This window comes from Hordeum vulgare, chromosome 3H, assembly GCF_904849725.1.
Source record: "Hordeum vulgare subsp. vulgare chromosome 3H, MorexV3_pseudomolecules_assembly, whole genome shotgun sequence".
Classification (NCBI taxonomy): domain Eukaryota; kingdom Viridiplantae; phylum Streptophyta; class Magnoliopsida; order Poales; family Poaceae; genus Hordeum; species Hordeum vulgare.
This window is the reverse complement of record NC_058520.1, coordinates 532,567,300-532,590,705: the sequence shown is the minus strand read 5'-3', so window position 1 is coordinate 532,590,705 and position 23,406 is coordinate 532,567,300. Positions and strand designations below refer to the sequence as shown.

The window sequence follows — 23,406 nt, the reverse complement described above, 5'->3', positions numbered from 1 at the left end:
AATGTACCGGGAATGACGAATGGGTTCCGGGAGTTCACCGGGGGGGGCAACCCACCCCGGGGAAGCCCATAGGCTTTGGGGAGACGCACCAGCCCTTAGTGGGCTGGTGGGACAGCCCCAAGGGGGCCTATGCGCCAAGAGAAGGAAATCAAAGGAAAAGAAAAAAAAAGAGGGAAGAAGTGGGAAGGGAGGGGGACTCCTCCCACCAAACCAAGTCCAACTCGGTTTGGGGGGGGGGGAGTCCTCCCCCCCTTGGCTCGGCCGACCCCTTGAGGGTCCCTTGGACCCCAAGGCAAGGTCCCCCTCCCTCCTCCTATATATATGGGGCTTTTAGGGCAGATTTGAGACGACTTTCTCACGGCTGCCCGACCACATACCTCCATAGTTTTTCCTCTAGATCGCGTTTCTGCGGAGCTCGGGCGGAGCCCTGCTGAGACAAGATCATCACCAACCTCCGGAGCGCCGTCACGCTGCCGGAGAACTCTTCTACCTCTCCGTCTCTCTTGATGGATCAAGAAGGCCGAGATCATCGTCGAGCTGTACGTGTGCTGAACGCGGAGGTGCCGTCCGTTCGGTACTAGATCGTGGGACTGATCGCGGGATTGTTCGCGGGGCGGATCGAGGGACGTGAGGACGTTCCACTACATCAACCGCATTCTCTAACGCTTCTGCTGTATGATCTACAAGGGTACGTAGATCACTCATCCCCTCTCGTAGATGGACATCACCATGATAGGTCTTCGTGCGCGTAGGAAATTTTTTGTTTCCCATGCGACGTTCCCCAACAAATCAAAATTAAGCTCTATACATGACTCTTTACCTTGATCAATTTCCCAATCTTCAACACTGCGTTTAATCTTTTCCAGAAGATCCCACCTGAATTCAATAGTCTTCATCATATAAGAACTGACAACACAAGCATCAAGTAATGTTTGATCATCATGAGAAAGCCGAGCATAAAAATTATGTATAATAAATTTCTTTGAGAGCTCATGATTGGGGAAGGTGTGCATCATGGATTTAAGCCTCCCCAAGCTTGAGTGATGCTTTCTCCTTCACGAGGCCAACAATTATAAACAAAATTCCGATTACGATGGATTAGATGCGTAGGATAAAACTTTTGATGAAATTCTAGCTTCAAGCGATTCCAATCCCATGATTCGATATCATCCAATAGACTGTACCACATTAGTGCTTTTCCTTCCAAAGATAAATGGAAAACTTTCTTCTTAACTTTTTCTCCTGGTAAAACTGAAAGCTTAAACAATCCACAAATCTCATTGACATATATCAAATGGTAATCAAGATGAGTTGAACTCTTATAAGGATTAGCTAGCAGTTTCTCCACCATACTCGAAGGGATCTCATACTAAATATTTTTAGTAGGTTCAAATGGTTGAGGAACAATTTCCTCAACTTCCATTCGAGGCGAAGATGCCCCGAACAAGCCACTCAAAGAGTGACCGTTCATACTGACAAGCAATAGTAAATTTCAGCACGTACCAAAAATGTTTCCTTACCAATTCCCACTTACCAAAGGCGCTTGACTCCATGTCAACGATGCTAGAAAGAGTCTTGATGACCCACAAGTATAGGAGACTGATACCCCACAAGTATAGGGGATCGTGTGTAGCCTTTTCGATAAGTAAGAGTGTCGAACCCAACGAGGAGCTAAAGGTGGGATAAATATTCTCTCAAGTTCTATCAACCACTAACATAACTCTACGCACACTAAACGTTTTGCAATATCTAGGAAATAAAACTAGAGTGACAATACGGGTATGAGAGAAAGCTTTGCAAGATAATATATACAAGAAAGTAAATGTTAGTGTTGCAGGGATAAAATATACTAAGTAACCATAAACTAACAGTACCATGAGTGTGGAAAAGTGGTGGTAATTGTGATGGATTTATCCATGATCAAATAGTCAAATACAAGGTTGATATTCCTCTTTTATGTGGGAAAGGCAAAGCTAACAAGCTCTCACTATCCAATGATTGCAAGTACTTATGATTGGAACTCTACTAAACATTCGTAAATACAAGAAGATATATTAAGGTAAAAATACCCAACCATAGCATTAAGATCAAAAGGTCCTGTTTATTGCATATGCTTTGATCACTAGATTAGGGTTCATGTTTCTGTCACTCAAGCAGCCCACCCTCTAGCTTTCTCCACATACTACAAACCCTATGATGTGATCCATGCGTGCATAAACATATGATGGGCACCATAGGACTGTAACAAATTCAATATATAGCTCAAACCATCCATGGAGATTCAATAATCAATCATATGACAAAAGGGAACTACACAAACATGACATAGATGCAATAGATCATCTACAAATAATTTATAACATCAAACACCATGTTTACATAGGAGATTACAGAGGTTTCTGGGAGAGTGGAACGTTGTACCTATGAAGGAGATGGTGATGGAGGTGTTGGTGAAGGCGGCATCATGACGGAGAGGATGAAGAAGGGGCAACACGTGAGGTGCAGGCCGACGGCGGCCGACGGCGGCGCAGGGGGCTCCTCCTGCGCCGTCCGGCCATCATGGGGGCCATGACTTCTTGGTGCTTTAGATGAGCCCTCCGCCATGGAGATGAGGCCATGGGGGAGGCAAAATCTGTGGCTTTTTGGTGGCTGCCCAGAAATCAGGGTTTCCTCTCCTTATATGAGTTGGACGATCATCCTTGCACCTTTGATGGATGCCCTTTGATCCAAGGGCTCTTGGGCACCTCTAGAACCTTACTAGGTACCCCTCTCAGCCCTAATGAGGTCCCAAAGTCGTGGCTTGGCCGAATCCATCAAATATGGTAAGAGTTGGACTCAATCACGCCACCGATTCTCGTAATCCCGTAATCAGATATTTGTCCTCCAGTAAAATGGGCTTTCCTGGAGCGTCTGAACTCCAAATGAGCCTAATTATATGTCTAGAATTATTAGCATAAAATTCCCCACACTTTTGTCTTGTGTGAGATTTCCGTTTGAGGCCTTCTTCGACCCGTAACGTGGCAATCTTTGAAAAGAGTTTTCAAACAGATTTCAGGAAAGTCCCAATTCGACTCCAACAAGGTTTCCTCTTCTATTTTTGATAGTTCCTACACATAAAAGTGTAAAACAAGAACATTGTGCACTTTTGCAACTATTAATAGGTTAGTCCAAATAAATCATAAACTTAATATAAAAAACAATTATAAAAAGCATAAAAGTAGCATGATACCATCAAAAATTATAGATACGTTTTGGAAGTATCAGGGACCAATCGTAGTCCTTTCAATAAGTAAGAGTGTCGAACCCAACAAGGAGCAGAAGCAAATGATAAGTAGTTTTCAGCAAGGGATTCTGTGCAAGTGCTGTAAGTAACAGTGGTATATAGTTTTGTAGCAAGATAATTCATAACAAGTGACAAGTAACAATAATAGCAAAGTTGGAGCAAGGTAGCCCAATCCTTTTTATAGCAAAGGACACGCGTGGAAGTTCTCTTATATAAATCAAGCACTCTCGAGGACACATGGGAATTTCTCTCTAGTCATGTTCATCATATTAAGTTGATTCACGTTTGCTACTTTGATGATTTGATGTGTGGGTGGACCAGTGTTAAGGTGATGTTCTTACTTGAACTAACAACTTACTTATGATTACCCCCTCTCGCAAGCATCTGCAACTATGAAACAAGAATTAAGAATAATTTAACCATAGCATGAAACATGTGGATCCAAATCAGCCCCTTATGGAGCAACACATAAATTGGGTTTAAGCTTCTATCACTCTCGCACCCCATCATCTATTTGTTACTCCACAATGACTTCCCTTATGCCCATAACATGGTGAAGTGTCATGTAGTTCACGTTCACGTGACACCACTAAGAGAAGTAACAACATCCATGTCATCAAAATATCGAACGAATACCAACTTTACATGATTACTTATAACAAGACTTCTCCCATGTTTTCAGGAATAATAATTAATACTCACACAAAATCAACATGCTCAAGATCAGAGGTGTAATAATAATAATTAAGGATATGAACATGATGTATTCCAACAAGTAATCCAAAAAGCATCAACTACAAGATGTAATCAACACTACTAGCAATCCGCAAGTACCAATCTGAGGTTTTGAGACAAAAATTGAATACACGTGACGAACCAGGGTTGGATATGAGATGGTGCTGGTGAAGATTTTGATGAAGATTAGTCCTCCCATGAAGGAGCAAGCATTGGTGATGATGATGGCTTCGATTTCCCCCTCCCGGAGAGGAATTTCCGAGGCAGAATCTCTTTGCCGAAGAGCGAAAGGGCCACTGCCAAGGTTTCCGCTTCGAGACGATGGCGCTTCGTCCTGAAAGATAACTTATCATTTTTCTAGGTTAAAACAAACCATATAGGAGAAGATGGTTGCTAGAAGGCCAGCTGGGGCCCTATAAGCTATCAAGGCACGACCAGGGGTGCTTGATGGCTTGTGCCCAACTGGTGGCCCCTCTCCGGTATATTTTTGGCCCAGAAATTCTTAAATATTTCAGAAAAAACATCCGTAAAGTTTCAGGTCATTTGGAGCAAGTTGATTTTTCTGTCTTTTTCTCGGTTTATCGGTCCAAAATTCCACGTCCCAGTTATTTCCCTCTAAGCGATGAACCTTGCATATTCAGAAAGAAAAGGCATAATAATTGTATGATAATAATGGATAATGGACAATATCAATACAAATATCAATAGTAATTCATGATGCAAAACGAGCGTATCACGCAGTGCATGAGGTTTGATTGACGAGGAGCTCATGCTCTGCTCTAGTGGTGCGGTTGTTGTCTAGGAGGTGCACCATGATGTGTGGGAGGTAGTTGTGGAGATGGCATGGTCGGTGGTGGTCTCAGCTGCCAGAATTTTGGTCGGAGTTGGCTCGGATAGAGGCGAGAGTGGTGGGTGATCGTGGTGGCAGCCTAGCGATGATGTCAATGAGAGCTTGGGGCAAATATTGGGAGGGGTCGCGGGGGATTTAAAGGGAAAGCTCATGGGACACACATGGGAAGGTGGAGAGCATGCATTTTGAGGCACGACGTGTGTGTAGACCGTGCTGGCGTGAAAATCGACTCGAGGTTGACGACTAGCATACTGATAGACGAGTCCCACTGCCAGCGAGATAGATGAACGAGAGAGAGGGGGAGAGGGAGAGAGAGAGATGAGGCGTGTGTTGGTCGTCGGATTTCAATTCGACAGTTGCAATATAACCTGCTCATGCCGATTTGGTTAACATATGGGTTACGTGCGTTGTTGGGCTGAATGTCTGACCTAGCCTTTTTTCTTTTCTCTTTTTTCCACTTGAATTTCAAATTGAGTCAAAGATATAACTTGCTCTAATTTCAGTTTGAAAAAATAACAAGAGGTCAACTTAACATTTAGAACCTTCTAAAAATGATTTGGCGCCAAATTAAAATTTTATAGCCCATTTTTGAAATAATTCCCTTTCAATTTTTAAAATGATTCAAAAACTAAATTCACTCCAATCCTTTTGGGAAAGATAACACACAAACATTCTATTATTTGGGACTCATGAAAAATAAGTTCATGCCCAACTTAAGTATTTAAATTGTCACCCAATTTTGGAACATAAATTTACTCCCTCAATCCTTTTAGGGTTCAGTTTGATTTCCAATTGACTTTACGGTTTCCAATAAATACTAGAGATGTATGGAAATTATGTCAAACCCAAATATTGCATACATGGCCACACATATATTATAAGTCAAATTTGGTTTTATAAACAATCTATAAATGGCAAATTTGGGTTCTAAATAATTTTAAATCTTTATTTGAGCCACATTTTCAATAAATCAAATAATCCCTAATCTAATTATAGCTAATACCAAGCAACCACAACCAAATTTGGAAAGTTTTAATTCCTTTGATTTATTTTACAATTCAAATTTAAGGGGAATTTGAGATGTGACACCTACTCTGTCTCATCGGGGACGGGGGCGGAGAGGCGATAGGTGGATGGTCGATCAACGACCTCCACTAACGGGTGGGCCCTTTGGCGATATTAATGTCTCTAGTAAACGATGTCACCCCTTTGCCACATGAGCACCTTGCCATGTCAAAATGCAGGTCATGCGATTTTAGTGCTATTTACCAACGATTAATTACGTTTGGTGCATTTTGGGAGCAACACAAAGAGTTTTTGTATGGTAATAGGGTCATAACTGTGATGGTTTTATGGACTTTACACCCGTTGTTCCGCATCAAATGGAAGTCTACCTTTGTTATTGCTAGTTCGTTAGCTTGTCATTGTCTCTCTTCAACCTCCACATCGAAGGCCCGCTTTGCATCATCTTTCTAATTTTGATGTTGTCGTTGTTGGGCCTATTGTTACTGCGACAACAGACCTTCGCTGGTACGGCGCCTGGAATCCTGCTGCTACGGCTACGCCTTTAGGGACTTCCTCAGCAAATGTGCAAAGGATCTCCCCGCGTCCTTGGAGCCTTGCGTTGGTGTTCCCTTGAAGAGGAAAGGGTGATGTAGCACAGCGGCGGTAAGTATTTCCCTCAGTTTTGAGAACCAAGGTATCGAACCAGTAGAAGATCTCATCAAGACACAAGTACCAGCACAAACACAAAGAGCTTGCACCCAACGCTATGAAGGGGTTGTCAATCCCTTATAGATTGTTTGCAAAGTGAGAATTGAAAGCAACAAAGAGTAAACAGAGCAAAGTAAAAGTGAAAGTGGAAACGATAGGTATGAATAGACCCGGGGGCCGTAGTGTTCACTAGTGGCTTCTCTCATGAAAGCAAGTAGACGGTGGGTGAACGAATTACTGTCGAGCAATTGATAGAACCACGCAAAGTCGTGACATTATCTAAGGCAATGATTATATCTATATGCATCACGTCCAAAACAAGTAGACCGATACTTTCTGCATCTACTACTATTACTCCACACGTCGACCGCTATCCAGCATGCATCTAGTGTATTGAGTCCAAAAGAAGAGAGTAACACCTTAAGCAAGATGACATGATGTAGATGGACAATCTCATATCTACGATAAAAGCCCATCTTGTTACCCTTGATGGCAACAACATGATGCGTGCCTTGCTGCCCCTTCCGTCACTCGGAAAGGTCACCACACGGTATGAACCCAAAACCAAGCACTTCTCCCATTGCAAGAATCATAGATCTAGTTGGCCAAACAAAACCCAAGACTCGGAGAGACTTACAAGGATATCAAATCATGCATATAAGAAATCAGCAAAGACTCAAATATAATTCATAGATAATCTGATCACAAATCCACAATTCACCGGATCTCGACAAACACATCGCCAAAGAGGATTACATCGGATAGATCTCCATGAAGATCATGGAGAACTTTGTATTGAAGATCCAAGAGAGAGAAGAAGCCATCTAGATACTAACTACGGACCCGTAGGTCTGAAGTGAACTACTCACAAGTCATTGGAGGGGCGATGATGTTGATGAAGAAATCCTCCAACTCCAAAGTCCCCTCCGGCAAGGCACCGGGAAGGGTCTCCAGATGAGATCTCGCGGAAACGGAAGCTTGCGGCGGCGGAAAAGTGTTTTCGTGGATGCCCTGATTTTTTCTAGATTTTTAGGGAATTTATAGGCCAAAGACCTAGGGCAGGGGAGCGCCAGGGGGGCCACAAGATTGGTTGTCGCGGCCTCCCCCCTGGTCGCGGCAACAGGGCTTGTGGGCCCACTTGCTTGGCCCTCAAGCCTCCCGATCTTCTTCCGTTCTGGAAAAATTTCAGGGATTTTATTCCGTTTGGACTCCGTTCCAAAATCAGATCTGAAAAGAGTCAAAAAAACAGAAAAAACAGGAACTCGCACTTGGCACTGGATTAATAAGTTAGTCCCAAAAAAGATACAAAAGGTAAACAAAACATCCAAAGTTGACAAGATAACAGCGTGAAACCATCAAAAATTATAGATACGTTTGAGACGTATCACCTATCTATCGAGTTATTTGCCCAATCCATGGGCGTTCAATTAATCGAGTTAAAGCAAGAGGAAATCCAATATATTTGGCTTCATCTACTTCAACATCCAGATCTCTTTTTGAAAGATCAAGCGAAGGCCCGAGTCCTGATTCGAATCCTCATTTGCTGGTGGTGGCTGGAGTCCACCTCCGATCAGCAACGAGGTGCATGACAAACACGTGTGCAACCAGGCAGGCTGCATGGCATCCCGAGAAGGAGTTTCTTTACACGTGTCTTCATCTTTAGGCACATTAGCCCACATCCTTTGAAAGGGTGATGCTATTTTTAATTTTATTTACCCTTCTATGTAGCGAGTGGATACTAATTCTCAGTGAGGGCATGTTTGGTCCCACTTAGTGTTAACGAAAACAAGTTTTTATGTTAAAAAACAAGACATTCCAAGGTGTATGTAACTTCTCGTCCTTGCCCAGCTCACGGCGTCGGAGTGAGATCCAATGACTTGCTGTACACAAGTCACTGGTGAACAGTACGGTGACTGGCTCCCTTCTCTAGACCATTGGATCTCAGATCAATAGACGGATTCGAACCCCAACTACAGTAACATCATCTACAGATGTTGTCTACGGTATTTTTGCTACAGTACAAGCCACAGTGTTTTGCTACCATTTTTTATCTAGGCTGCACATCCTTCATCTGACGGCTGGCTGGCCGCCAGTCATGGCGCAACTGGCCAGAGGCCAGTCACTGGATCTGTGTCCCACGACGTCATCTTTGTTTTCGGCCAACTTCGACCACTAGACCACGACGATGGACACCACTGTAAACTTGTTTCCGCTTTACACTCATCTTGCCGCCACCTATAGCATGCATCTCGCCATCCTACGCGACACCCATCATTGTTGCGCCACGGGAGCTCATCGTTGACTTGCCTCCGACTCCGTTTACCATCTCCTTTTCTTGCCGGTGAGGCGAGAAGTATATATTTTTGGTTTAACTACATTCCTCTTTGTTTCTCGCTAAAATTCTACAGAAGTTTCAGGAAATAATTTTGAAACAATTGCAGCAAAGCCATCGAAGTATGGTCGCTAACTGCGCTTTGCCGCTCTCCCAGGTGAAAACCTGGCGACCGGCCACCGGAGTATTGATCCCTCCGCAGAAATCCTCCGTTCTCCCCCTCCTCCTCCACCGCAGAGTGAGAGCAATGCAAAGCCCTCGAGGCACCGCGGTCTCGCGGAGGAAGATCTGTTGGGTCTCCTGGAGATCCGGAAGAAAATGGGGGTCGCTGCCCGCTCCCTGTTGGCTAGGAGGAAGGCTCGGGAGGGATTTTTCGTCAGAATCAGTGGGATTCGGAATGGATCATGCTGGCAAGATCATGGAGCGACTGCGAGCAGGTATGGACCGTATTCGTTTATCATTCGAGGGGAACATCTCAGATCCACAACCTAGTTATGGCGGCCTGGATTGGAGCCTGGTGTCTGGGCAAGATCAGGCAAGTGAGCCCCTAGTTAGGATGCCAAATCTCAAATTGATGGACAACCTAGCGCCTATGGAACACGAATCCCTTCCTGTATGGAGGGATCAGGGAGTTAAGGAGGGAAATCAGATCGTGAGATAGAGATCGATTCAGCAGTGTGTCTGTTGCCTGACCAGGAGATTTAGTATACGATACAATCAGGGGTTGTTCCAAAACAAGGCCATACAGGCAAAAAAGTAAAAGTTCAGCATAGATAGGAAGGTCCGGACCTGCTGGGCGGAGAAAGGGACAAAATGAGCTGGGAAATCAATTTTACCCCAAACGGGTGATCCCCCAGACAAAACCAGTGATTGGGATAAAGGAAACACTGTTATTCTTCCTCTGAATAACCAAGGTGAGGGGGCTATAAGAACAGCGGAGGATCAGGGGGGCCAACAGCTCGCATCAAACAAACACACCATCCACCCACAAAATGGAGAACAAGGGCGATCGCAAGCTGAAGAAGATGGTTGCGGCGAGCATGCTCGAGGCCCTCCCTCTTGGGGGTGACGAGCGTGGTAGCCGGAGGGTGGAAAGAGGCTCCCCATCCCATAGGGGGGGCAAGGACACCGCCATGGCAGCTTGCCAGGTGGTTCGGAGCACGGTTCAAGGGGAGAACCGTGGCACGGCAGCGGTGGAGCTAGACCTGTCAAGGGCCAGGGCAGCGATGGCAACCCGATGGCTCGCCGTGGGATACTTCTTCTCGGTGCTCCCGTTCAGCATGGTGGGCCTGTTCGGCGAGCTGAAGAGCAAGTTGGGGCTACGCGTCCGGCTCAGCTACACACCCCTCCGCAACAACCGCTTCATGCTGGAGTTCGAGCGCGAGGGTGACCGTCGGCATGTCCTAGAGAACGGCCCCTGGACTCACCGTAAGGATGCCTTCCTCATTGTTTCCCTTTGACAGACAGGGTAAAGCGTCAAACGTAGAGGTGAACACCATGCCTATTTGGGCACGCATCTATGATGTACCTCCACTAATGCTCTCGGAGGAGATTGGTTGGAAACTCGGGGGCCTGTTGGGGGAAGTTATGAGGGTAGATGTTGATAAGTTTGGTAATATTTTCTCTGAGTTTCTCCGTGTACGTGTAAAACATGATGTAAACACCCCTCTCCTGCGTGAGATCAGATGTAGGGGTTTAGGAGAGGATGAGTGGATGGACTTAGAGGTCAAATATGAGAGAGCTCCTAGGTTTTGTATGTACTGTGGGCATATAGGGCATGGGGAGAGAGACTGTAGACTCCCGGTGGATGACCAAACGGTGAGGTTCACTGGCTCTATGAGAGCCTCACCGTTCAAGATGAGCAAGAACAAAGGTGGGTTCTTAGCGCCGGATGCCTGCAGTGCAAGGCGTTTCCTGCACTTTGGCTCGGAGGTGCATGCGGAGGCATGGACTGCGCCGGCTAAGATGGCTTGGGAAAGTCTTGGGAAGGAAAAAGAAAAAGAGGACACAAACTGCTCTCAGGAGATGGTGAGATGCAGGAGAGTCCCTGATGAGGTCCTCCTTGATCCTATTGTACAGGCGGCGATTGCTGCAGTGAGCAAGCTGAAGGTCAGCGATGGGCCAGAACATGGAGATACAAGAAAGCTGAGCGTCGGGGAAAATTCTATGAAGCCCCTGGAAAACATCCCACAGACCGTGGCTTCTACTCCAGCTGTAGCCACGACCACCACTGGCACTATCTCAACTCCACCTGCGGAGGCCGTAATCGGAAACGACATCGACACTACCACTGATGCACACACCGTCCTAGAGGCTGCGACCCCTCCTTTTCCACCAGGGTTCGGCCCGGATGTTGTGTTCAAGGCCTCACCAAATGATGTAGTCTACATGGTGGTTGGGGAAGATATAGGAAAGGAACCGCGGAAAGGGAACAGAGCAGAGGTGGTAAACCTCGCAGTACAGGGTATGGTCGCTAGTGGGCACACTTGTGCTCCTGTGATGATCCGGGAAGGCACTAACAAGGACAAGCTCAAGACAAAATTTCATGTACCAGTTTAAAGGAAGAAAAGGTGTTGGTAAAGGGGACTCTATCCTGGGTAAGAGAAATGGTGTTGATACTTCTGTAATAGAGGCGGAAATAGGGAGTGAGCATGTTGCTAGTAGTGATATGTGTAAGAAAAAGAGAGCTGATGTGAAGGAGGAGGGAGAGAGCAACAAGGAAGAGCTGGTGGAAAGGAAGCAACCGGTGCTGGGGCTGCCGGGGAACTGATGGGTGCGATAGATAGCACCCGTCAGGAGGAATGACGATGATGTGCTGGAACTGTCGGGGTCTGGGCCACCCCGGGACAGTTAGGGAACTAGTGTGCCTAGTGCGCACTTACCGCCCCACTGTCGTGTTCATCTCAGAGACTCGGCAGTGCAAAGAGAACTGAAGCGAATAAGAGGAAGAATAGGTCTTAAAAATTGTATCACCCATGATGGGATAGGCAAAGGTGCCGGCATCGCCCTCTTTTGGGATGATAGCATTGAAATAAATTTGCTTTCTTGTGGGCCGTGTTATATTGATGTCCATATCCGGAATGTTCAGAATGGTCCTTTGTGGCGGGGCACCTTTGTGTATGGAGAACCCAAAGCTCATGAACGACACAACATGTGGAGCCTATTAAAAAGAATCAAGCACAGATTAGGAGAACCGTGGATGATGATAGGCGATTTCAATGAGACTTTGTGGCAAGGGGAACATTTCTCGGCTCCAAAACGATCTGAAAGCAATATGAGTAACTTTAGAGAATGTCTGGGGTGGTGTGACCTCTATGATATGGGTTTTAAAGGGCCGGAATGGACTTTTGATAATAAACAAAGCGAGAGGAACAATGTAAGAGCCCGCTTGGACAGAGGAGTAGCTTCACCTGCCTGGAGCGATATGTTTCCCCAGGCACAAATACTACATGTGGTGACATCGAGATCAGACCACTTCCCTTTGGTGTTGACACTGGTCAATGAGCATAACGGTTCCAGTAAAAAATATTTTAGGTACGAAATGATGTGGGAGAGAGTACAGTCTTTAGAGCCCACTATTAGAGAAGCTTGGAGTAGCAACGGAGCAATACACAGCCTAGAAGATGTAGGTCACCAACTGAAGAAGGTTCAGGAATCCCTTGTGTCGTGGGCTAGGAAGGATTTTGGGTCTGTAAATTCAAACATCAAAAAGCCGAGACATCGGCTAAAGTTTCTGACGGAGAACCCAAACCATAGGAATAATGAAGGACAAATTAAGAAAATTGCGGCTGATCTGGATGAACTACTCGTTACGGAGGAGGTCATGTGGCGCCAGCGCTCGCGTGCCACCTGGATTAGGGAGGGAGACCAAAACACGCGCTATTTCCATCGGAAAGCTACCTGGAGAGAGAGGAAAAGCACAATAAAGAAGCTACAGAACGGAGATGGTGTCTGGGTGGAGGAAAAGCAGGACTTGAGAAATCTGGCCACAGAGTTTTTTAAGGAGCTGTATACAAAAGAGAATGGAGTGAACCCACATGATCTCATTGATCTCCTGCCTAGTAAGGTCTATGAGGGGATGAATGCGAGCCTGATTAAGGAATTCTCAAAGAATGAGATAAGCGATGCTCTCTTCGAGATAGGCCCTCTGAAAGCCCCGGGTCCGGACGGTTTTCCAGTCCGCTTCTTTTAGCAGAACTGGGATATAATGAAAAAGGATGTGATTGAGGCGATCCAAGGTTTTTTTGAGAACGGAAACTTGCCTGAGGGTATAAATGACACGTCCATTGTACTTATTCCGAAAGGAAAGAACCCCAAGAGTCTGAAGGATTTCCGCCCAATAAGCCTTTGCAACGTAATCTATAAGGTGATCTCCAAGTGTTTGGTTAACAGGTTGAGACCCCTACTTGGTGAGCTGATTTCAGAAACTCAAAGTGCTTTCATCCCCGGTAGGATCATCACAGATAATGCCATCATAGCTTTTGAATGCTTTCATAAGATCCAACATAGTAAGAATCCTCGGGACACGCATTGCTTACAAATTGGACCTTGCCAAAGCATATGATAGGGTGGAGTGGTTTTTCCTTGAAGAAGCTATGCAGAAAATGGGGTTTCATGATAGGTGGATTAGCTGGATCATGAAGTGTGTAACGTCTGTTCGGTTCTCGGTAATGTTGAACGGAGAATTATTGGAACAATTCCTACCGACCAGAGGCCTCAGACAAGGGGACCCCCTTAGTCCATACCTGTTCCTCCTTGTCGCTGATGGACTAGCTACAATTTTCAACAGGGAAGTACAGAGTGGAAGCATATCTCCGAACAAAGTAGCTCGAAACAGTCCTGGTATCTCAAACCTTCTATTCGCAGATGACAGTTTGGTGTTTTTCAAGGCTTCTTGCGAACAAGCGAGGTCGGTGAAGAGGGCTCTTCAAATGTTCCAAAGGTGTACAGGACAACTACTAAGCAGTAGCAAATGCTCGATATTATTTAGTGAGTGGTGTCCCATGGATGTACAGGAGGAAATTAAAGATATCCTAGCTTGTGAGTCTTCGACTTTTGAAAGCAAATATCTGGGGCTCCCAACACCGGAGGGTAGAATGAAGGATGCAAATTTTCAACCTATAATGGATAGATTCTTAAAGAAATGTAATGATTGGACTGGCCGTCATATGTCTTTTGCTGCCAAGGAGGTTCATGTCAAATCCATAGTTCAAGCATTGCCCACTTTCGCCATGGGAGTATTCAAATTCTCAGTGGGTTTCTGCGAAAAGTATGAACGCCTAATTAGAGAGTTCTGGTGGGGCGAGGAAGAAGGTATACGGAAAGTTCATTGGATGTCTTGGGAACATATGGCTAAGCCCAAGAGAGCGGGAGGCATCGGTTTCCGAGATATGGAAATATTTAACAAAGCCCTCCTCGCAAGGCAGTGTTGGCGTTTACTGAAATACCCTGACAGTCTATGTGCAAGAGTCCTAAAGTCAAAATATTACCCGAAAGGGGACCTCCTTGATACTATTTTTGCCTCAGATGCTTCCCAGGGGTGGAGGGGCATTGAACATGACCTTGAGCTGCTTAAGAAGGGCCTCATTTGGAGAGTGGGAAATGGTAAGAAAATCCAGATTTGCAGAGATCAGTGGATTCCAAGAAAGAGTGGACTCAGACCCACGGGTTTCAAGAGACGATCAAGACTGAGGTGGGTCAATCAACTGTTGAAAGGAGATACGAAGGAGTGGGATGTGGAACTTATACAACAACTGTTTCACCCCATGATGCAGAAGAGATTTGCAAGATAAAAATCCCTCAATGTGAAGCAGAGGACTGTGCTGCATGGCATGAAGAAAAGTCTGGAGTATTCTCTGTCCGGAGTCCATACATACTAGGTGCTAAAATTAAACAACAGAGCAATGAGCTGGCATCGAGTTCGACAAATGAAGCGAAAAATAGGAGCATCTGGGATCTCATATGGAAGACAAAAGTCCCACAAAAAATGAGGATCTTCGCGTGGCGCGTGGCGACCAAAACTCTCCCAACAAAGGAAAATAAATGGAAAAGAACACTCGAGTTGGACAACACCTGTAGTATTTGTGGACGAGAGGCAGAAGATGAATTCCATGCTACCGTAAGCTGCACAAAAGCCCGGACACTTCGGGAAGGAATAAGAGTACATTGGGCTCTGCCGGATGAAGACAAGTTTCAATTTACTGGAGTAGACTGGTTACAAAACCTATTAGGAAAATGTGATAATGAAACTAGAAGGAGAATATTGCTCATGATGTGGCGTGCTTGGTGGTTGCGAGATGATTGCATTCATGCAGATGGAAAGGCGTTGATTGGACAATCAGTTTGTTTCCTAGTAAAATACGTTGAGGAAACACGCTTGGGAGGTGACGAGTGCGTGGAGCACTCGGAGGGTGGACGCTGGGCTAACCATCAAGAGAATGATCCTGTGAACCAGAGGCGAATGGAAATAAGGGAGGGGAAGAAACCCCAAGGGCAGCGCTCTGGGGAAGATCAGATGATCAGGGGCAGTGGTGCGCTACATACACGTCAAAGCACTCCACTGATCTTGGGACAAAAGCAATATGTGAGTAGCAAGTGGGAACCACCTGACAAAGACTGGTGAAAACTGAACACATATGCCTCTTTCCTAGCCAATACGGGTGACACTACGACAGGAATAATTGTTAGAACGCATGATGGTATGGTGGCTATGCATGTGGACAGCGAATGCACGCATGCACAGATCCAGAACAAGCTGAGTTGGCTGCTGTATTGCACGGGCTCTTAGTCCTTAGCAAATACTACACGGGTCCGGTGAATATGGAATCGAATTGTGCATCTATTGTCTTGCTGCTGAACATTAAGGGGACAAACCAGTCTTGCCACTTCCCACTAATTGCAGATGCCGAGCACATCAAAAAGGAGTTCAAGGAGGTAACTTTCAGATTCATTAACAGATCCAGCAACAAGCTGGCACATGAGCTTGCTGCTCTGGCCACGGGACACGGTGACTACTTCAAATTAGGAGATGTCCCTCCCTCTTTAAGGAATATACTCAGAGAGGATTGTAACTGCCCCCGTCTTAATTTGTAAAGTTGTGGCTGGTCTGTTTTCTCAAAAAAAAAAAATCAAAAAAATCTACAGAAGTTTCAACAGAGCTCATTGATTTTTGACAAAAGAAGAATAACACAACACGTAACAATGCATCAATTTTCGACCCAAAACGACCATTCGCTATTCGCCCTTTCCCCCATTAAGCACCAGGACCATCGGCGGCGCGATTTCAAACCAAATCCCTCCTCCTGAAACCTTTTCACCATCGTCGCTCCTCGCGAATCCCTCGCCGCCAGAACCCTAGGAAGCTTCTAGAACCCCTGCGAGGCCTGCGAGATGATTCTCCGGACTCCACCGCAGCGGAAGCGGCGGGCCGGCTCCGACGCCGACCTCGACGCCGACCTCGACCTGGACCTCGCCGCCGCCGTCGCCGTCGCCACCGGACGGACCCCCGTCTCCGACCGCCGCCTCGTGCCCTACGGCCGCCCCACGGCCCTCGTCTCCGCGTCCGGCCCCGAGGAGCCCTCCGGCGACATGGTCTGCACGTACCACTGCCGTCAGATGGTGAGATCGCGTCGTCCCTGTCTCCAACTGTTTACAGCCTAGCCCTGTGTAAGCATATGAGTTGTGCAATTTGTGTTACTTGAGCAGCTGCCACTCGGCGCCATGTATTACCAAGTTTGTTATACTTAAAGTTATATTTGGTCACACTTGCTAGTTGCTACATTGATGAGCTCTCTGTTGATTGTATTTTAAGGATCTGCAGCGAAGTACACGCTGTAAAATGGAGATCCCTAGTGCGATTAGTTAGATGCCGGTTATAATATACATATTGATCCTTTTTCCATGTGTACATTACTGATAGGTGAAATCGGAGTTCGTGGTGGCACTGGACACTGCAGAGAAGGCGGTTCAGGAGTATCGAGTAATGCTTGACACATTGGAGAAACAGTTATCCAAGAGTGGTATGCTTTTGGTTACATGATTTTATTCTGAGGTTTTTATGAATACAGTTCATTAAGCTGTTAGGTAATTATATCTGTCTTGGAAGCAGGGAATAAGTGTTTGAAATATGCATGGACGTGGAGGCCAAATAACATACTATACTCCAAGTTACAGTATATCATAGTAATAAGTTAACATTTGTTGGGAATAGGAACTCCATTCTAGGAAGAACATGTAGGTTCTGCTTGATGCTCAAAGCTATCTGAGGCTAGAATTTGGATGTTAGCATTATCCTGTTGCAAACCATTTGATGCATTTACTTACAAATTGATAAACTTACTTGTTCTTAATACTTTCAGAGGATGAAAGGAATACATATCATGATAAACTGAACTATGTTGAACAAGACCTAGCAGCAACAAAAGGGCGGGAGAGTGCATTGCAAGAACGATTATTGAAGGAGCTGGGCGAGTATCAGGAGCGATACCGACAGCAAGTCAAGAAGATAGGGGAACTTGAGGTATACATTTTTTCCGCTTTGGCACATGAACTCCATCTCATCGCCGTTGTGACAAGCTAGTCACATGGTCACATTTTTGTGTGCCTTATCATAACCATGTTTATTTATTGACATGACTATTCATAGGCTTGCTGGTGCTGCAGGTTAAACTCAATAAAGAGATTGATTCTCGAATTAGCGCCGAATCATCTTCAGCATCTGCAAAGGAGACGGTTAAGGAGTTGGAACGGGCTATGCAGCGGTCATCAGAAAATTTAGAAAGGGAGAAGAAAGCCCTTCAGAAGGAACTTTCATATATGCAAGATGACTCAAAACTATCCATCTCTAAACTTAATGCTGAGGTTTGTATTGTTAAGTTCTTGTGAACATTGGTTCTTCACTGCATGTTGGCTTATCTATCTGAACATGCCTGGGCGTAGCTTGAAAGAATGAGCCTCAGGGCGCAAAACTCTGAGAAGGAAGCAAAGATGTTAAATGAGCAGTTGGAGGACATGAAAAAACAATTAAATGAGGTAAAGTTATTGATTCACGTGATCATCGCTGATCAATATGTCCCACTCCTTTTTCCTGCCGTGAGAGCCCTCATCAGATGCTCAAACTCGTGCTCATTGGTTTTGGTTTTACATCTTGGTACAACAGATACAATGATTAACATTATTTTCTTTGTCAGTGTCTTCGTGAAAAGAACGAAACCGAGCTCAGACTACTGGATTCTACTCCTTTTTCTGTTCAGCGTAATCCAACAGATGATCAGAAGTTAATAAAACTTCTGCAAGAGGAGCTCCGCAACTATGTGAGCATTTAGCCTTGATGATGATAGCTGATGTTATGTGAATATTTGCTGGCATGCTTGTTTCATTTACTCCTTGATAAGGAAAACCAATTTTATGACCGTCAGAATTATGTAAACACCAGTGTTACACATTGCTGTAAGCTTACAACATGCTTAGTGTTAAGCAATGATCTAGGGAGAGTCTTTTGCTGCCCTATGTGTGGCTCTCTGAACTGCCATAGAAGTAAAGATGTTGAAGGTATGTAGGAAGCTCTGATCTTAACACAAGTGTGTTTGAATGAATGAATGGCTTCTTTTATGGGTGGCTGTACGCCCCTAAGCATTTTGGTAGTGCATTTTGTACCCTTCAATTTAAGACATATCTGAGTTTTTTTCCTGTCATGATACAGCTTTTCAATAATAGCCTGCCATGTAAAATTCCAGAATAATAAAGTTCTGTATCTATATGATTTCTGTATATCCAGGAAAAAGAAGTGCATGAAGCTAGAAGATTAAAATCTTCCTACACAAATTTTGAGCTGCTAAGTGAAAAGCTGTTGGAGGAGCAGAGTCGAAGGAAACGAGCCGAAACAGAACTATCTAAGCTGCAAGAAATCGAAGCTAAAGCACAGAAGTTGGAGCTGGAATTAGCGTCATGTACATCATTACTTGGCAACATGCCTGATGTGTCTTCTTACAGCAACATTGCAGATTTGCAAAGGTATGAGTCCATCATCACTTTACCAAAGAAAAATTCTGCTATAACTCATCGCTATTAAACATTATTCAGAGTACTATCCTTTCCTATGATCATAAACACAACTGCGCAACTAGTACATTTGATAATTTCAGGATGACTTTTGCTTGAAAGTTGTGAGAAAGAATGATATTGTTGGCAAGGACGTATAACTTTTTACTCCTTCTCCCATTAAGATTTATTATTTGAACTGTTGACAGGCAAGCATTGACAGACTTGAATAAATTGGGTGAAGTAACATCACGGTTGAAAGAATTGGAGGTTACGTTGGAATTTGCTGAGATCAGCAAGCAACGTGCAGAAGGTGAAGCCACCTTTGCCAAAGAGAGAGCTGAAAGTGCTAGCAGGGAGGTCAAGCGGCTTGAACTTCTGGTATTGTCTGCTGTCCCCTGCTACAAGTAGAACTAAACTGTGGCCTAGGTTTCCATTTTTTCTGTGTTTGCAATGTATACCATAAATACACTTGCAGCCCCGTGCTCCCATTGAACTAATGCTGCGTAAGCTATCTTATTAAGAGATGCTCCCTCCTTTCTGCTTTATAGGTCCTGCGTGTATCTCTAGGTTGTGAATTTTACTACTGTAATGTGAGTTGTATATCGCAAAAGTTATACCATTTGAAAATATAACATTTGAACTTTATGTTGGTATATATTTTATAATAGATAAAACATATTATATTGGTTAAATTGTCGATCTAGGGATACACGTAGGCCTTACAAACCGGAAAGAGGTAGTACTCGCAGTTATGAATCTTCTATATACATTCTGTATTTACATTAAGCGATCATCCATTTATATGTCAATAATTCACATTGGCATGCTTTACTTTCCCTTTATGACTTATTTCATTTGAACAGCTTACTGCAGTGAGTGAAGAAAGAGATAGATTACGAAAAGATCATAATATGTTATCTAACCAAAAAACTAGGGATGGAGATGACATGTCATCCAAGGTTAGCAGGTTTTATATTCTTAACATTGGTGGTACGTGCCGTTACAACTTTTTTAATTTATAATGCCTCTTCTGAGGAACAATGCAGAAAATGGAGTCAGAATTATCTCAAATGGAAAAGGTAGTAAGAGAACTAGATAACACTCTACACGAGCAGAGAGAACTAATTAGTCAACAACACGCGGAGCTCAATCTAATGAATGAGAAATTGAGCATTGAAGCAAGAAAAGCAAAATCATTGGAGCGAGAGGGAGATCAACTGCGTTCTCAGGTGGCATTACTTGAGTCTAAGGTATGGACTAAGATCAATGTTTACAGAATACGATCAATGTTTAATAGCCAGTGGCCAATCTAGCTTCTCTCCTTAGCAGACCTGAGCTACTCTGGCTCAGGAGCTTGATCATATCCTGCCTGCGAATAAAACACGAGTTTAGGATTGTTATCTAATTTTGAATTTCAATGAAGCAGCGGTGAATGTTATGCTGAATGACTGTTGTGTTCATATGTGTTATTATTTGTTATAGCACGGTGTTGTGCCGCCGAAGTTTTAACTAGGCATGTCATCTTCCTTAACAACAGAGCTAGTTGTGGGTGCAACTATGAATTATGCTATGAAGTGTACTAATTTAACCTATAGTTATTTGCTTTGTGTTTTATGCGTCCATGCCATGAAAATTCTTCTCATATTTGACAGCTGGGTCATGGGGATTACTCTGCCTCAAGCACAAAAGTACTTCGTATGGTGAATACGCTTGCAATGGACAGTGAAGCAAAGGAGACAATAGAAGCACTGCAAGCTGAGTTAAAGAAAACGAAAGAGAGGCTGCAGGCAATCGAAGAACTAAAAGGGCAAGCTGGTAAGTGATCTTATGAATTCTTTTTACTATTACGATCTCCACATGTTGTTTGAGTGTTTGAGGTTATCGTTTGCTTACCAATTTTTCAATTTAAAATTTCACGTGAGAATTAATGTCCACTGAGTAGCATGCAATAGTTAGTTTCGGTTTTTTCCGTAGTAAATTTGTCATTCTACAATTTCTGATAGCTTGCTCTTTGGCGTAGTTGCATTCCTATAAATAGACATCTGCATTTTTCCTGAATAACTTGTTTGTTAATATATCATGTGCTCCGTATGTTCTCTGAGAGACCTTGTCTGGTTTTGCTTTGAATGCATTTATGCTGGAATATTTATTTTACTTGCAGATGCTGGAACTGTGGTAGATGCAAATGTTGCTGAAAAGCTAGCACAGCTTAAAAATCAAGTTGCCACACTAGAGAAACGTGAAGAAAGGTAGTCTAGTTTATTAATTTATATCTGTATAAGATTATGTATACTGATTTGTTTGAGAGGACCTTACACCTCCCTGGAAACAGATACAAGGCAGTGTTTCTGGAGAGGATCTCAGTCTTCCGAAAGGCTTGTTGCTCGCTTTTTGGTTATCAGGTGTGATGCGTTCAACTCTATTATTTTTTCCTGTTAGCTGTCTGAATCTCAAGAAGTTATGCGTACTTGTCAGTAGCCTTAGAGCTTTATTTTAGCAGCTGAGACATCTTACTGTTCAAGCTACTTTTAGTAGCAGTATTTTTGCATGTACTGTTCCCAAATCAAGTCAACTGTTCTCCAGTTGTGAGTTTCTCTTAATAGACTAGCAGCTTTTCGATAAAGGAAGCTACATATCTCATCATATGCCAACTACACTATTATGCCACAATTCTCATTATTTCCGGCTTCAACATTTCGTCCAATTTCACCTTGTTACTTGGTTCTAAGTTCTAACTATTCTCAGCTGTTAAACATCATTTTTCTTATTTTGTGTTTTTAGATAGTGATGAATGATGAGCAGCAGCCAAATGGGATCCATGTAACACGATTTACTCTGCAATCAGTATATGCCCAAACCGATGATGAAAAACTCGAGTTTCTCTATGAATCAGGAAGCACCAATATAGTGGTAGGTTCATTACATTGTTGAAATGTTCTTTTGTATAGTATGAGGGAGCATTTATTTGATATCAAATACAGGTCAATGGCTACACTTCTCAACATGAGATTGCTCAGCAGGTATTCAACCTATCCATTACAATGAAGCGTTTCCTTTCTGAAATGTTCTACAAATAACCTGTAGTGCTGTTACAGTTTATAAGAGTGTGTAAGAGGCTTAACAGATTTAGTCCAGTTGGTGTATTTAGATCTCAAGCGTTATTAAATTGCGCACCAAAGTTTGGTGTGTGATACAAATTACTGTGTAATAAACTAATCTGGGTATTAGATAGAAAGTATCCAGTCATACAGTTATGGGTACGGCGATGTTAAAACTCTTGCAAGTATAATCAAGTAAAGGAAAGAACGAATTGTTTTTAGTTTGATATTGAACCATAGTTTGATTTACTGATCTTGATTATCTAACCATAATTTTCAGGTCGATGTTTTCATAAGAAAGATGAAATCCATCCCAGCCTTCACTGCTAACCTGACAATGGAATCCTTCAACAAGAGAAGTATATGCTAAGGGCCAAAATGAGTGAGAAATCATATTCCTCTATTTTATTGTAGGTATGTTTCCATCTAAAAAGTGTTTGTAGGTATGATGCTTTATCAGTAGATGGAACAGAATATCCCCTTGGAAGCTTATGTATTATCTTTGCATTCTCGCAGCATGCCCGCCAAATCGCAACGTATTGGCAGTTAACAGAATGTGCTCATGAAACCTATCCAGGTTGCCCAATCCTCATGAATATTTTCAGCTATTTTAAGATTACCTGCGCTCCTCTTTTTTGCATGGAGAGATTACTTGCAGTCGTATGTTGAATGGTTCTTTCAAATTCCAGCAGATGAACAAGTGGAGTGAAAGGCTGGTGCTGAGTATGGTACTATCAGATGGATGCCATTTTAGTTCCAACAATGTAAATATGAGCGCATACATTGTAACCGAGAGCCGAAACCTGCGAGTTTTGTGAACTAGCGACCTTGATAATATCATATCTTTTGTGTGGGGAGAAAGCATCAAACGTGCCATGCATTTGCTATGCAAATAATGACCGTTTTCAGATGCAAACGGGCTCTTACTTGAATGAATCGCTATCAATTGAGCTAGTTTTATCCGTGGCGTATGCTACGGTCGTCCACAGTTGCTTATGCGTGTTGGAGCAGCCTTTGTAACTCTTTGCTCTATTGAAAGCATGGTTCCTATCCTTCCAAGAAAAAAAAAGCACGGCTATCTTGACGCACGACTTAGCCATGCCTATCACCATAAGCAGGCAGCCGTAACGTAAACCCGTGCTTCCTGGCCAAGAACTCCCAACAGTTCCGGCACAGTTTGAAGTGCAACCCAGAGGCGTGGCGTTCTTACCGCGAACTGGGCGAGCCAGCCGACCTCGTTCTCACACTGTCGGCATGAGGCGCGTCACGCAAACTGAACCCCTCGCGGTGCATCCGCAGGTGCCTCGGGCCAGGCAACGGGCAGATACCCGGCGTCTTTCGTAACGCGGCTCCG

At 44.0% G+C, this 23,406-nt stretch overlaps 1 protein-coding gene across 6 annotated transcripts; it reads left to right on the top strand.

Annotated features, from left to right (window-relative positions):
* The first annotated feature begins 16,128 nt into the window (after window positions 1–16,128).
* LOC123444745 (mitotic spindle checkpoint protein MAD1) lies at window positions 16,129–22,913 on the top strand. 6 transcript variants are annotated; one of them, XM_045121572.1, is made up of 18 exons: window positions 16,129–16,530; window positions 16,832–16,931; window positions 17,271–17,431; window positions 17,575–17,772; window positions 17,851–17,943; window positions 18,102–18,224; window positions 18,689–18,924; window positions 19,161–19,332; window positions 19,818–19,913; window positions 20,001–20,204; window positions 20,607–20,769; window positions 21,116–21,203; window positions 21,287–21,356; window positions 21,736–21,864; window positions 21,936–21,974; window positions 22,333–22,434; window positions 22,569–22,629; window positions 22,745–22,913. In XM_045121572.1, the coding sequence occupies exons 1-16, from the start codon at window positions 16,303–16,305 to the stop codon at window positions 22,420–22,422; spliced, it is 2,190 nt and encodes a 729-aa protein (XP_044977507.1). In that variant the 5' UTR covers window positions 16,129–16,302; the 3' UTR covers window positions 22,423–22,434; window positions 22,569–22,629; window positions 22,745–22,913. The 6 variants fall into 6 exon arrangements, with proteins under 6 accessions (XP_044977507.1, XP_044977510.1, XP_044977506.1 ...); XM_045121575.1 differs by having other exon boundaries at window positions 22,742–22,913; XM_045121571.1 differs by having other exon boundaries at window positions 16,130–16,530; window positions 22,333–22,462.
* Window positions 22,914–23,406: the final 493 nt, after the last annotated feature.